This window comes from Medicago sativa, chromosome 5 (genome assembly GCF_051527215.1).
Source record: "Medicago sativa cultivar Bolivia chromosome 5, Bolivia_mono, whole genome shotgun sequence".
NCBI lineage: Eukaryota > Viridiplantae > Streptophyta > Magnoliopsida > Fabales > Fabaceae > Medicago > Medicago sativa.
This window is the reverse complement of record NC_140753.1, coordinates 23,260,646-23,273,632: the sequence shown is the minus strand read 5'-3', so window position 1 is coordinate 23,273,632 and position 12,987 is coordinate 23,260,646. Positions and strand designations below refer to the sequence as shown.

Below are 12,987 nucleotides of genomic sequence, written 5' to 3'. Positions count from 1 at the left end.
TGTCAAACTCGAGAATTGCATTTACTATTGAGTGAATTTAACGTTCAGTATCATACTTCAACAAGGAGGAAGATTTTTTGTAAGGAGCATGTTATATACTAGTACTAAATATTTAAGCATGACCATCAAAAGGAATAGCGTACCAAAATTTCTTGATCTTGCCTTTAAATTATGCTCAATGTTCAATTTGTTTACACACCAGGGCGACTGAAAATTTGGCAAAACCGAAGAAACAAATAAGTTTCTGATCATCAGCTTCTCACTAAAATAGATCCTACCATTTAAAAGAAATCATTATAATTTATGTACTTGATTTCACCCTCCCCCATTGGAGATTCATTACCGCAAACATTTTTTACTGTATATACTCAGTACTTGTGGATATAACTGATTCGAGACCGCATATTATGATGATCATAGAGAGAATCACCGTAATCCAAAGGCTTGATAACTACAGACTCCTTCTCATCCTGTTCCTGCACTGCACCAAATACTATCTCATTGGTTTCCTCGCGACTTTGCTCATAGTAAGTATGAGCGACCGATGAATGATACTGATTACGATAATGATGTTTTTGCTGCTGCTGAAGATCTCCGTCCCATCCGTTATACAGATGTTTTTGTTGTGGTTGCTGTTGTTGTTGTTGTTGCGGCTGCTTCTGAAGATCTCCGACCCATCCGTTATACAGATGTTTTTGTTGTGGTTGCTGTTGTTGTTGCTGCGTCTGCTGATGAAGATCACCTTCCCATCCATTGTACACATGTTTTAGTGGTTGCTGCTGCTGATGCTGAAGATCTCCTTCCCATCCATAATAGAGCGCTCTACCTTGCCACAATTGTTGCATTTTTTCGGTGTCTTTAATCATGAAAGGATATGTTTTCTTAGGGGTTGGAGTTCTTGGGTCAATAGAAGGAGGCTCGTCTTCATTTGGAATTACAAAACTTTCTTGCACAGGCCAAGCATTTATTTGCCTTTCAGGTTGATGGAATAAAGGTTGGCTTTGAAATTCATAGCTTTGCGGTTTTTTCCTGAAACCCATTATTTCCACTACTGAGGCCCCAGCATTGGTAAGAAGCTTCCCAATGGATGCAAAGAGACCTTCTTCTTGCTTATAAGATTCGTCTTCTGATGGAATCAAAGGCGGTCTGACAGATTTCAACGGCTTTTGGTAAAGACTCGGTGAAAAGTCAGACATCGCTGAGCTCTCAGCCTACAAAAGCATGAGATGAATTATTAATTGAAGTTTTCTCATGTACTCTGATATCGATTTCATGAACATTAAATTATGCTAGCTTTAGAGAACAAAGGATATGTTTACATTATATGATTATCATTACTATGACATGTTTTGAGAATTTATAGTTTTCCATGTCATGCAGCTACAATGAGAAGTAAGAAGTAACATTCCTTTTTTCTCAAGAAATCTGGATAAATACTGCATATAAACTTATTGAAGTTCTACCAATCATATTTTGTTTTTGGATAGCCAACTGTCTATCCGATTTATTTATGACTATTCTATGAAGCACCGACACGGGCACAAACACTGGACACAGGCACAAACACACTGTTATAGTTTTTAAAAAGAGAAAGTAATTGAATGTAACCAAATGTGTCGGTGTCGTATCGGACACCAGACACGCCATCTGAGGTGTCAGTGTTATATAGACTATATTTATCTTATTTAATATAATGCATCAGAAACCAGAGAACTAGACAAGCACTCACATGAGTCACATCCTGAGATGCGACAATTGTACTTAGACGACGCTGCAGCAATGCCAGCATATAACCAAAGAAGCCAGCACCGAGAAGCATTGCAATTCCTGTAGATTGAAGGCATACACTTTTAATATGTAACTAATAAAACTCGAGATAGACTCTGAATAGATTTGTTTTATTTACCGAGTGGAAATCCACTTTCGTATTGATAAGCACACTCATCAAAGCGCAGCTGAATCTCCCTGATGGCTTGATTCCCCCTGTCAATGACAAGTAGGGAACAACTACTTCCAACATAAACCACATCAAAGTCATAAGAAAATTTAGCCTCTTCACTTGGTCCATCGACATGGCCCCCTCCACGGCTTAATTTTCCCCCAGCAATTGTCGTAACCCCTGAAAACAGACATCTTAATTCCTTTTCCATAAAAGAGAAAACAGATATCTTAATTCAATAAAAAGTTTCAACTCCAACTCTGCTGTTCAAAGTAGAACAATGTTTTGATAAACAATGTAATATGTGCTTATAGCATAAGTGCTTAACATATAAGTGCTTATATATAAAGTTATTTCTATAACAAAAGATAGAATATAGTCAATCTGTTTTCATGAGCTATAAGCTGTTTTCATAAGTTATCCTGGAAAGCTTATGGAAATAAGCTGAAAACAGCTTATGGGCATGTTGTTCAATAAGTTAGCCCAAACAATCTTACAAATGCTTATGTCAATAGATAAACTCAAATACAAATAAGTCAATCCAAACAAACCCTTGAATATAAGTTTGGCCTAAAGAAACATTTACAGGAATTATAAGATGCCTTGAATTTCTACAAGACAGTTGTGTTCTAGTTTAGGAATCCTATACATATACACACAAATGAAAAAAGAAACGTCTCTAGAGGAGAAGAGAACCAGAGATTAATCAAATTATAACAAAATGCTAACCTGAATCGCTAATTTTCCTAATTGCCATATTCATAATATCTGCAACATAGATATTTCCTCGGTCATCAACAGTAATCCCCTTCGGGTGGTTCATCCTAGCCTCTCTTAATTTTCCATCAACGTGTCCAGAATATCCTTCAGCAGATCCTGCCACAAGTTTTGGCCTGCTATCTGCACATTTGCAATTTACATGTTATTTTTGGCCTGCTAGTAGGAGCAATGAGTGAGATCATAAGGTGAAGTTACCGCATTGGCACACTTACACAACGAAAGTGAAGATGAAATCTTATAAATGTTACTATTCTCCGAATCCAGAATCAGAAGCTCCCCATTAGACAACACCTCAACTGCATAAGGCTCAATTCCAAGCTTGCTTCCATCAAACACAGTTTCCACATTGTATCCACTCTCAAACTTCATCATTGACTTCCCAGCAATCGCTGTCATTCAACATTCCAATTCCACATCACAACCAAAACAAAACAAAAATAATAGAAAAACATTAAAAAAAAAAAAGTGAAAATATCATTGTGATCTATGTAGCAACAACGCTTCATATTAAAGTTGTATTTGGCGTCCAACAAGACACTAATACACGTGACTACATTCAATCATTTTCGTTTTCTTAAATTAAAAATTGTGTCTACGTGTCAATGTAGTCTCGGGTGTATGTGTCATTTGCGATCTATGTAGCACCAAAACTACATATATTAAAACTATATTGTATCTGGTGTCTCTGAGAAGACACCAGATACTTCTACTAACTATACATACAATCACTTTTGTGTTTTAGTATCAATCTCGTGTCCGGTGTCTGTGTCAGTGCTTTGAAGATTGAGAATTTGAGATAGATCTATACCTTTTTTGGTAGTTGGTTTAAGTGAGAACACCCATTTGGTGAAAGCAGGTACAGCATTTGAGAGAAACCCATTAACAATGTCTGAAAAAAGCAACAAAATTTAAGTATAAAAAAGAAAAAATTGATAAATGAAAAATTGGGTATGTGAATCAGTGAATGACTTACTTGCAGGTGAAATAGATGAGGATAATGGTGGTGCAGCTGAGACATTTGTAAGTAGAAGTAGAAGAACAAAAGTCAATGCAAAATGAACTTTATTTTGTTGCGTAAATAATCACATGAGGTATTTTAAGTGAAAAAGATATCTTTGCACGTAACTGTATAGTGTACTGTTAATTTTTTGAATCATATAGAATTGTGTAACCATAAAGACTAATACTTCAAATAAAATTGTGTTGATAATAAAACTTTTTTTTGGTAGTGATAAAATTGTGTTGATAATAAAACTTTTTTTTTGGTAGTGTGATGATAAAACTTTTACTTAGCTGAATTTAAACTTAGCTTAATTACACTTTTAGTCCTCGTGTTTTGGCCTACTCACGAAACTGGTCCTGCCCTTTTAAAACAGAACAAAATTGTCCTTCAATTATATTTTTGTTGCATTTTATGTCCTACCCCCCATTTTATTCTCCAAAAACGCGGAGAAATAACAGTTTTAGACCTACCCCTATGCTCAACCATGAAATAAACAAGGAATAAAACATGAGGGTACAAAGAATCCACTTTATTCAACACACTAACCAAAAAACCCTAATTTCTAAGATATGTTTCAAATTAGGTTTTTTTTTTGTTAGTGTGCTGAATAAAGTAGATTCCTTGTACCCACATGCTTTATTCCTTGTTGATTTCATGGTTGAGCATAGGTGTAGGTCTTAAACTGCCTAAAACTGCCATTTCTCTGCGTTTCTGGAGTTTGAAATATGATGTAAGACGAAAAATGCAACAAAAATAATAATTGAAGGACCATTTTGTTCTATTTTAAAAGGGCAGGACCAGTTTCGTGAGTAGGCCAAAACAAGAGGACCAAAAGTGTAATTAAGCCTTTAAACTTAGAATCTCTAGTTGAGTTGAAAAAGAGCTTTTATCCTTTTATCCAATTGTTTTTGGTTAAATAATTAAACGAGTTTATATAGTAATGATTTTTATCCTATTTTCATAAAATATTTTAATTTATTTTATTTTAGGGTTAATTAAGTAAATTGTCCTATAAATATTCAGAATTTTATTTTTAATCCCTATAAAGTAAAATCACCTTTACCAACTTAAATGATTTATGAGTGGTCAAAATAACTTAAATGATCAATCTGTTACAAACCTCAAACATAAAAGACTTATATGCGATCAAAATAACTTAAAGGACCGATCTATTACAAACCTAAAACTTAAAGAACCCTGGTGTAATTTAACCTATATAATACTAATAACTATCATGTGTTTGCTTATGCGGTCATAAAAATTGATTTTAGTTAAATATGCATTTAACTTAAACTTACTGTTTGAATACATATTTGTAAAAATGAGTTGAATAATAAATTTGAGTATAAAAATTATATTTGCAGTCAAAAATTATAAATCATATAACTTCAAGTTAAAGTCAATTCTTAAAACAAAAATAATTCTATTAAAACATATTCAAACATATCAAAATCAATTAGACGTCTCTAAAATCAATTTTGACATAAATGTGTTCAATCAAAAATCACTTAATTCTCACAGTCAAACAACCGTATGTTTATGAAGGTGAGAAAAACACAAGAAGGGGGGTTGAATTGTGTTAGCTTTTTCTTCGTTTTCTCCTAAGCTAAAAACACTGATCATAAGCAGATAGAGTTCTACTTCTGAAGTGATGTTCAGGACTAAATGCAACGGATAAAACAGAGAGAGAGAGAGAGAGAGGAGAGAGAGAGAGAGAGAGAGAGAGAGAGAGAGAGAGAGAGAGAGAGAGAAGAAAGACACAAAGCAATTATACAGGTTCCTTCCACAGACTGGAAGTAGTCATGTCCCCCTTGCACTTCCAAGGAGACTTCACTAAAATGTAATATCTGATTACAAATGCTCACTGCTAAAACTAGCAAGAGACTTCAAACTACTCAAGTACAACTGCAAGAGATTTCCTATGCTCCTGAACACAGTCAAGAGACTTCTTATGCTCAAGCACAACTGCAAGAGACTTCTATTCAAACAGAATTACAAAGAAAAATGTTTGAGGTTGAACACTTGATATACAATCAGTGGTGTTCACAATACAAATCCGATACAGACTCTTAAGACTCTAGAATTTCTAAGATACGAAAGTTGTTAAGAAATTCTAAGTGAACTTTTGATGCAGAACAATTTTGACAGAGTTTTGGCACTTGTAAATTGTTGTTGAGTCTCTACCATTCTCTAAGTCTTCACTTCTTTATATAGAGGTGTGAAAGAGACGTTATGAAATTTCCAGCACACCAAAAAGAGTCGTTTGAAGCTTTGATCAATCACCAATGATCTTTTGCCTGATATGGTTATTGTCCTATGAAAGAGCAATTTCAAATCCATTCCAAGTCTGAAGGAACATCGTTGCAGGCATAACTGTTTTTCTTGTCCTGTAGCAGAGACAAAAACAGAGTAGTGGAGGTAATGGTTGTACACTTCGTACAATTGTACTTTGTCAACGCTCTTCAAAGAACAGGAATCCAATGCCTTTAAATCCTTTCAAAATAGTCGTTGCTTCACTCTTCTGGTCTTCTGCAATGCTTAGACGAGATTAAATCAAATGAACATCTTTTGAAGCTTTAAGTCTTGCATCTCTTGATGAACTTCAGCTTCTGGTGATCTTCAGCTTCTGATGAGGTGCTTTTGATGAACTTGCTTCTGATGACGTCATCACTTCAGGAGCGCTAAACTTCAGGAGCATTTTTCTTCAGATGCTTCAAGCTTCCTTTTTGTTGATTCCAATGCTCTCTTTTGTTCTTCCAGAACCTATTTAAGATATCAAATTTCTGTCTATGGTCTTGTACACTTGAACAAATATTAGCATATCCAATTGACAATTTTTAATACCTAGTTATCATCAAAACTCTCAAAGGGTAATGTTAAACACATTTTGTTCCAACAATCTCCCCCTTTTTTATGATGACAAACATTAGTATTTTAAATGTGCAGCTGTTGTTAATCTAATTAACAAGTTGACTTTAAGGATATGAGGTTTGTAAGCTCCCCATGAGTCTAATAATACTGTAAGGTAAGGTTTGTAAGCTCCCCCTGAGTTCTATTAAAAGTTTCATTTTGGTCCCTTAACTTATTTTTTGGTTTCGTTTTATAATACATTCATCCTAACATACAGGACAAAAGTGGTTGACAAAGGAATAGTAAGGGACCAAAACGAAACCAAAAAATAAGTTAAGGGACCAAAATGAAACTTTTAATAGTTAAGGGACCAAAACGAAATCAAAAAGTAAGTTAAGGGACCAAAACGAAACTTTTAATAGTTAAGGGACCAAAACGAAACCAAAAAATAAGTTAAGGGACCAAAAGAGTAATTAAGCCTAATTAAATTCATTAAAAACGAAATAACACTCAGAATAATCTCACATTAATAGACTAAGAGATAAGAAGAATGTCTTATTAATTTAATGTGATTAAATTAAATTAATGGGGCTCAGAGTCTATAAATACTATACATCTACTCCCCTTTTGTCATCAACAAAAAGTATAAAATGAAGACAAAAAGAAGAGATGAGAAAAATTTAGAGAGATATTCTATAAAACTAATAAGTAAACACATGGTTCAGAAGCAAATAAACATTGATCAGAAGCAGTAATTCAGAAGCATATAAGCATAAGTTCAGAATCACAAGCATGCAAAGATACAAACAAAAGAAATAAACAAGCTAAGGGTGTGCAACTAAGGTTGGGCTTGTCTCTGGAACATTTCCATCATGTGTTTCATCATCTTGTTTGTCTCTTCTACCAGTTGCTTCATTTCTTGCTTGAAAGCTTCATTGCTTCTGAGCAGATTCTCCTATCTGATTCTTGCTTCTTCCAACTTTGCTTCTGTGGAGTACTTGTATTCAAGCAGAAGTAGTATTCTTGCTTCTTCCAACTTTGCTTCCGTGGAGGACTTGTATTCAAGCAGAAGTAGTATCTGGTCCAGAAGTTCTTTCCTCAACTGCTTGTTCTCTCTTTTCAATGCAACATTCTTGTGCAATAAGTCCAGTTCAGTTAATGCTGACTTAAAGTTAATCTTGTTCAACCAAGTCAAATCTAATTCCTTGGGATGAACACCAGAAGGAATAAATTCAGTAGCAGTCCTGGCTTCTAGGCACAATGGTGTCCTCACTAGATTTCTTCTCCTGACTTCAACCTCTTGAACTTTGCTGACAACCCATCTTAGCCAGTCTTGAAGATCGTTTTCAGCAATGTCTTGAGCATCAAGACATGATCTTTGAAGTGCAGTGATGACAGCATCCACTCTCTCTTTCAATCTTCTCCAATGCTTCACATAGTTATCTTCATGCACTAGATTATTCCTTCCTTGAACTAGTTTGTTCAGCTCCTGAAAGATATTCTCACACACATCTGCTAGTATAGAAGAATCTAGAAACAATGTGGGTGGAGAAGGTATATTTGTTTTGGTAGGAGCACAAGGTTGAATGTCTTGGCTAGAAGATGAAGGTTGGTCATTTGTGGAGGTTTTAGTTTGAATATTAATCTCTGAAGGTTGATCAAGAACAGAAGTTATGACCACAGTAGATGATGAGTTAGATATCTCAACCTCAACATTAGAATCTTCTGATGTGATCATAAAATCAGGTTCACTGACTTTTTCTATTGATGAGGAAGACTCAATATGAACAGAGGCAAGTTGTTCAGGAACAGAATGTTCAGGAACAAAATGTTCAGGTACAAAGACATCTGGGCAGGTTGTTGAGGCCATTTGTACGTTTAGTGCTTATTGTTGGGGGCTTTCTAAAGCAACTTCACTAGAAGCTACTTCAGAGGCTTTCTCTAGATTAGGCTCAACACCTGGTAATTCACCAGAATAATGATTGACCAAATTTTCTAAGACAGATGGTTTTGAAGAATGGGTAGATGAAGTGGGATGAGATGATGATGACACATTTTGATTTGAAGACTCAGACACTGCTGGTTCACCTAGATTTTCTGCATCAACAGGAATAGATCGATGTGGTTCAATCATTGGAGGTTGGAAAGGGTGATTTGCAGGTAGTCTTTCACAAATTTTGACTCTCATTTGAGCCATATCATGTATTCTTTCTTGAACACTTGGATACATAAGCTCAAAAGTATCATCATTTGCCTTTTTGTGGATTTTGGTGGATGATGAAAGGCCTTTATTAATGGTTGTTTATATTCTGCCTAAGGGTACATCATCTAAATCTGAAGAGGTTGAGGAGGTTGAATGGGAGATAGAGGTTGATCTAGATTCTATTTCTATAACTCTAGCAGATTGTAGAGAATCAGTGTTACCTTTATCAGCTTTTGAAGCATCAGCTTTTGAACCAACAACATCAACCTTCTGAACTTCTTCAGTAGTCTTCTCTAAATCACCAGAAATCATCAACAAACTTCCAAATTCTTAAGTCACCAACTCTTGTACTTCTTCAGTAGTTTTTACAACTTGTTGTGCACTAACACCAGCATCTACCCTTGCTATGCTTGATACAGGAACTTCAATTCCTTTTGCAAGTTCCCTGATCTTTGCAAGTGTAGCAGCATCTTCAGCCTTCTTCTTCTTCTTCAATTCTCTTGAGACCAGATCAGTAGCAGCTTCAATCTGCTCTTCATCTTTAGACACATACTCTGCTATCTTAAGCTTCCTGATAGCAGACTTCCTTTTCTTCTTTGGAATTGAAGGTTGAGGAGGTTGAGTTTGAGAAGTGCTAACTGATTGGATAAAACCGCAAGTGCACGGTTCTACCAGTGTAGTAATAAAAAAGTATCGTTTCGACAAGGAGTTGTTCAATTTAACTAACTTTTAGAGAATGATTAGAAGAAGGTTCAGTTGAAAAATGTTTGATTTTTAACGGAAGAAAATAATAATAAAAAGAGCCTTGGGATTATTGGTTCATCATAACAACGAATCCTTCACAAACAAACCCTAAACTTCTAACTTTATATTTGATCTACTTTCTAAAGACAAGTTTCTCTTTAGCCTATCACGTCTCCTTTTGGTCTCGGTGAGTGTGTTCCTCTAGCAACCACGTCTATTCTCATGGTTGGTTGCTATTAGAATCCTTGAAGAACGAAATTTTATATGTCTCAAGGTTTGCTAGACTATTCTCATGTTTCGCAACCCTTGTCTAATTTCACTTGTTCCAATATTAAAACTTCATCTTTCGATCCTTCGCTTAATATTTCTGATGATGAATTAAAAATTACTAAACCCTCCGTGTTCGCTTCCTAGCTTAGTAATCGTTAATTCATTGTAAAAACGGTGAAATTAGATTAGAAAGTAGATTTATATAAAATTAGGGTTTATGGTTTGGTTTGATTAGGATTACATCATTAGACTTATCCAACAATCCCAAGACAAGATGAGTCTACTCACTCATGCTCATCGTAGACATAGAGTAAAAGAAGAAAGAATTCTGCTCTTTACCCAAATGGTTTTGCTCACTCCCAAAGTAAAAGTCCAAAATGCCCCTACGCAACTTAACATGCGCTAGTGTATTATGAACGGGACTTAAGGCATGCAACACTTAGCACTAGTGCGAGTTAACTCACGCTAGTTGCCCGGTGAAGAACAAACGTTTTTCCAACTTTGGTCAGGTTTTCAACATAAATCTACACATTTTTTTACCACTTCCACACGTTATTTTTGACCACATTTATGTTTAGATACAACCTAGGTTCCCATTTCTACCTATAAATACCCCTCCATACTTCCCTAATTCCTCACACCATATCACTTTCTCCCCCTCCTCACTCTCTCCCTCTATTTCTCTTCTTTCTTTCTTTTTTTTTCTTTCAATATTCTCTTTGGGGTAAAAAGTGATCAAACTTCTTCAGGGTAAAATAGTGAGTAGCCGACTTGGGAAAGTGATCGACCCTTGGGATAATTTTAAATCTTCTTTTTTTTACTCCAGAAACTTTTTACCGTGGGTAAAAAGATTCTTCTTGGGGTATAAAAAAACCAGATTTAAATTTAGTCCAAAAGGGTTGATGATGTATTTTCCCCAAGAAGGTTGCTCATTATTTTACCCCAAGAAGATTGATCACTTTTTACCCCAAGAGGGAGAAAATAAGTAAATTTAGTGAATTCGAATAAATTATTGTATGAATTATTGTAATGTATGAATTATCAATAAAATGAGATATTGTTATATGCCTCAATTTTGTTCATTTATTTTATATTTGCTTTTATTTTCTAATGTTGTATTTAATGAATAAATATTAATTTAGTTCATTTACTTTTATTTATATTTGTATTTATTTAAAGAATAATATCAAATCAATAATTTAGATTAATGTAAACAAAATAATTTAGAATAAAGTAAAGAAAATAATTTAAATTAATGTAAACAAAATAATTTAGAATAAAGTTAATAAATTAATTTAAAATAAAGTTAAGAAAATAATTTAGAATAATGTAAACAAAATAATTTAGAATAAAGTTAATAAATTAATTTAGAATAAAGTCCTTAAATGTAACAAAAAATAAAAAATAAAGGCCTAATTGAAAATTATTTAGTGCATAGGTTTTATATGCACTAAATGCAGTCAAAAAACAGTAAAAAAAACGTGTAAAACTCAATAAAACCGTGGTTGAATAACCGACCAAAGTCCAACAAACGTGTTCTTGAGTTGTGACCACCGACCTAACTAGAGTGAGTTAACTCACGTTAGTGTTAACCTGGGCGTGAGTTAACACACGCTAGTATTAATCCTGGGTGTGTGTTAACTCACGCTAGTGTTAATCCTGGGCTCAAGAACACGTTTTTTTGACTTTGTTCGATGCATTTTAATTGATTTTACACGTTTTTGTTAAGTTTTTACACGTTTTTTGACCCTATTTATGGTAGATATAACCTATGTTACAATCTCCCCCTATAAATACACCTCTAAACTTCCTCATTTCCTCACACCATCTCCCATTCTCACTCTCTCCTCCTATGAATCTTCTTCCTTTCCTTCTTTTATTCCTTCTTTATTTTGGTGTAAAAAGAGAAAGAATGATAAGTAGTGGGAATGTTGGGGGAAAAGATAAGTAGTGAGCAGCTTTCTTGGGAAAAGAACCACATTGGGTAAAATTAAATGTGCATATTTAGTTTTACCCCAGGAAAGTCGGTTTTCTGGTGGTTTACTTTTAGTTTTACCCCAGGAAGATAGGTTTTCTGGTGGTTTTTATTTTTTTTGCAGATTTAGTTTTACCCCATTGTAAATGTAAAAAGAATTATATTAATAAAATGATATTTTATATTTATTATTTTTGTTTCTTTATTTTTGTTAACATTATTCTATTTATTTTACGATTGCGTATTGAATTAACAAATTCGAATAAGACTAAATAAATGAATTAGAATAAATTCAGCGTGAATTCAAATAAAAATTGTGATAGCGTGAATTCGAATAAAAATTGCGATAGCGTAAATTAGAATAAATTCAGCGATAGCGTGAATTAGAATAAAAATTGCGATAGCGTGAATTCCCATAAATATTGCGATAGCGTGAATTCAAATAAAAATTCGAATTAAGGTTTTGTTACATTACATAAACGACATGTATGTTAACAATTACATTACATTACATGCATCTTCCAACTGCAACAATTATCTTACCACTGAATTGGGCAAATTCAAACTTGCTAAGCAGCAGGACTCCAGCATACGATCATCATCTTGAATGATGGTATTCAAGTGCCAACGAAATGAGATCCATTCCTTGACACTTGAATACCATCATTCAAGATGTTCATCGAATGTTGGAGTCATGTCGATTAACAAGTTTGAATTGCCCCATCCAGTGTAAGACAATTGTTGTAGTTGGAATGTTCCATCTACAACATACCTCTGAAATGGGGTAAATTCAAACTCGCCAAACAACATGACTCAAGCATTTCACCTGACATTCATGTTTTCCTTTGAAAAGAATAAATTTTTGTTAGGCTTGCTTTAGATGATGGTATTCAAGTGCCAACGAAATGAGGTCTATTCCTTGACACATAAGTCATTTGCATGTAACATTCTATCATTTCTTGCAAAAAAATGAAAATTTTAACAAAACAATAAACCTAACAAATTCTAGATTAAGTGAAAAAATCTATCATACCAACATAATTTAAGTGAAAGCTTACTTGTTCTTGTTGTTGTAGTGTTGTTTGATTTGAAGTTGAAGGAATTTTGGAGTTGGGTAATTTGAGAGAAAATTGAGATTTGTGTGTGTTGTTTGAGAGAAAATGAGGCGGAATGAGGTTCTGCCTGGCTGATAACAGGACGCAACGTGACTTAAGTCACGCAAC

The 12,987-nt window shown here is 34.3% G+C and overlaps 1 protein-coding gene across 1 annotated transcript; it reads right to left on the bottom strand.

Annotated features, from left to right (window-relative positions):
• On the bottom strand, positions 1 to 3,788 carry LOC146921125 (uncharacterized). Its single transcript, XM_085714543.1, has 7 exons — positions 3,693 to 3,788; positions 3,528 to 3,608; positions 2,932 to 3,108; positions 2,669 to 2,839; positions 1,907 to 2,119; positions 1,730 to 1,827; positions 1 to 1,211 (listed from the first exon to the last, which is right to left on the bottom strand). Exons 3-7 carry the CDS (start codon positions 3,089 to 3,091, stop codon positions 369 to 371), a joined length of 1,485 nt encoding a protein of 494 aa, XP_085570669.1. The 5' UTR covers positions 3,092 to 3,108; positions 3,528 to 3,608; positions 3,693 to 3,788; the 3' UTR covers positions 1 to 368.
• Between the last annotated feature and the right edge of the window lie 9,199 nt (positions 3,789 to 12,987).

Coding starts and splice junctions, on each gene's coding strand:
- LOC146921125 (XM_085714543.1), bottom strand. CDS start 3,091: ATGATGAAGTTTGAGAGTGGATACAATGTGGAAACTGTGTTTGATGGA. Junction 2,840..2,931: donor TTCATCTTCACTTTCGTTGT/GTAAGTGTGCCA, acceptor GCAAATGTGCAG/ATAGCAGGCCAAAACTTGTG. Junction 1,212..1,729: donor CATCTCAGGATGTGACTCAT/GTGAGTGCTTGT, acceptor ATGCTTTTGTAG/GCTGAGAGCTCAGCGATGTC.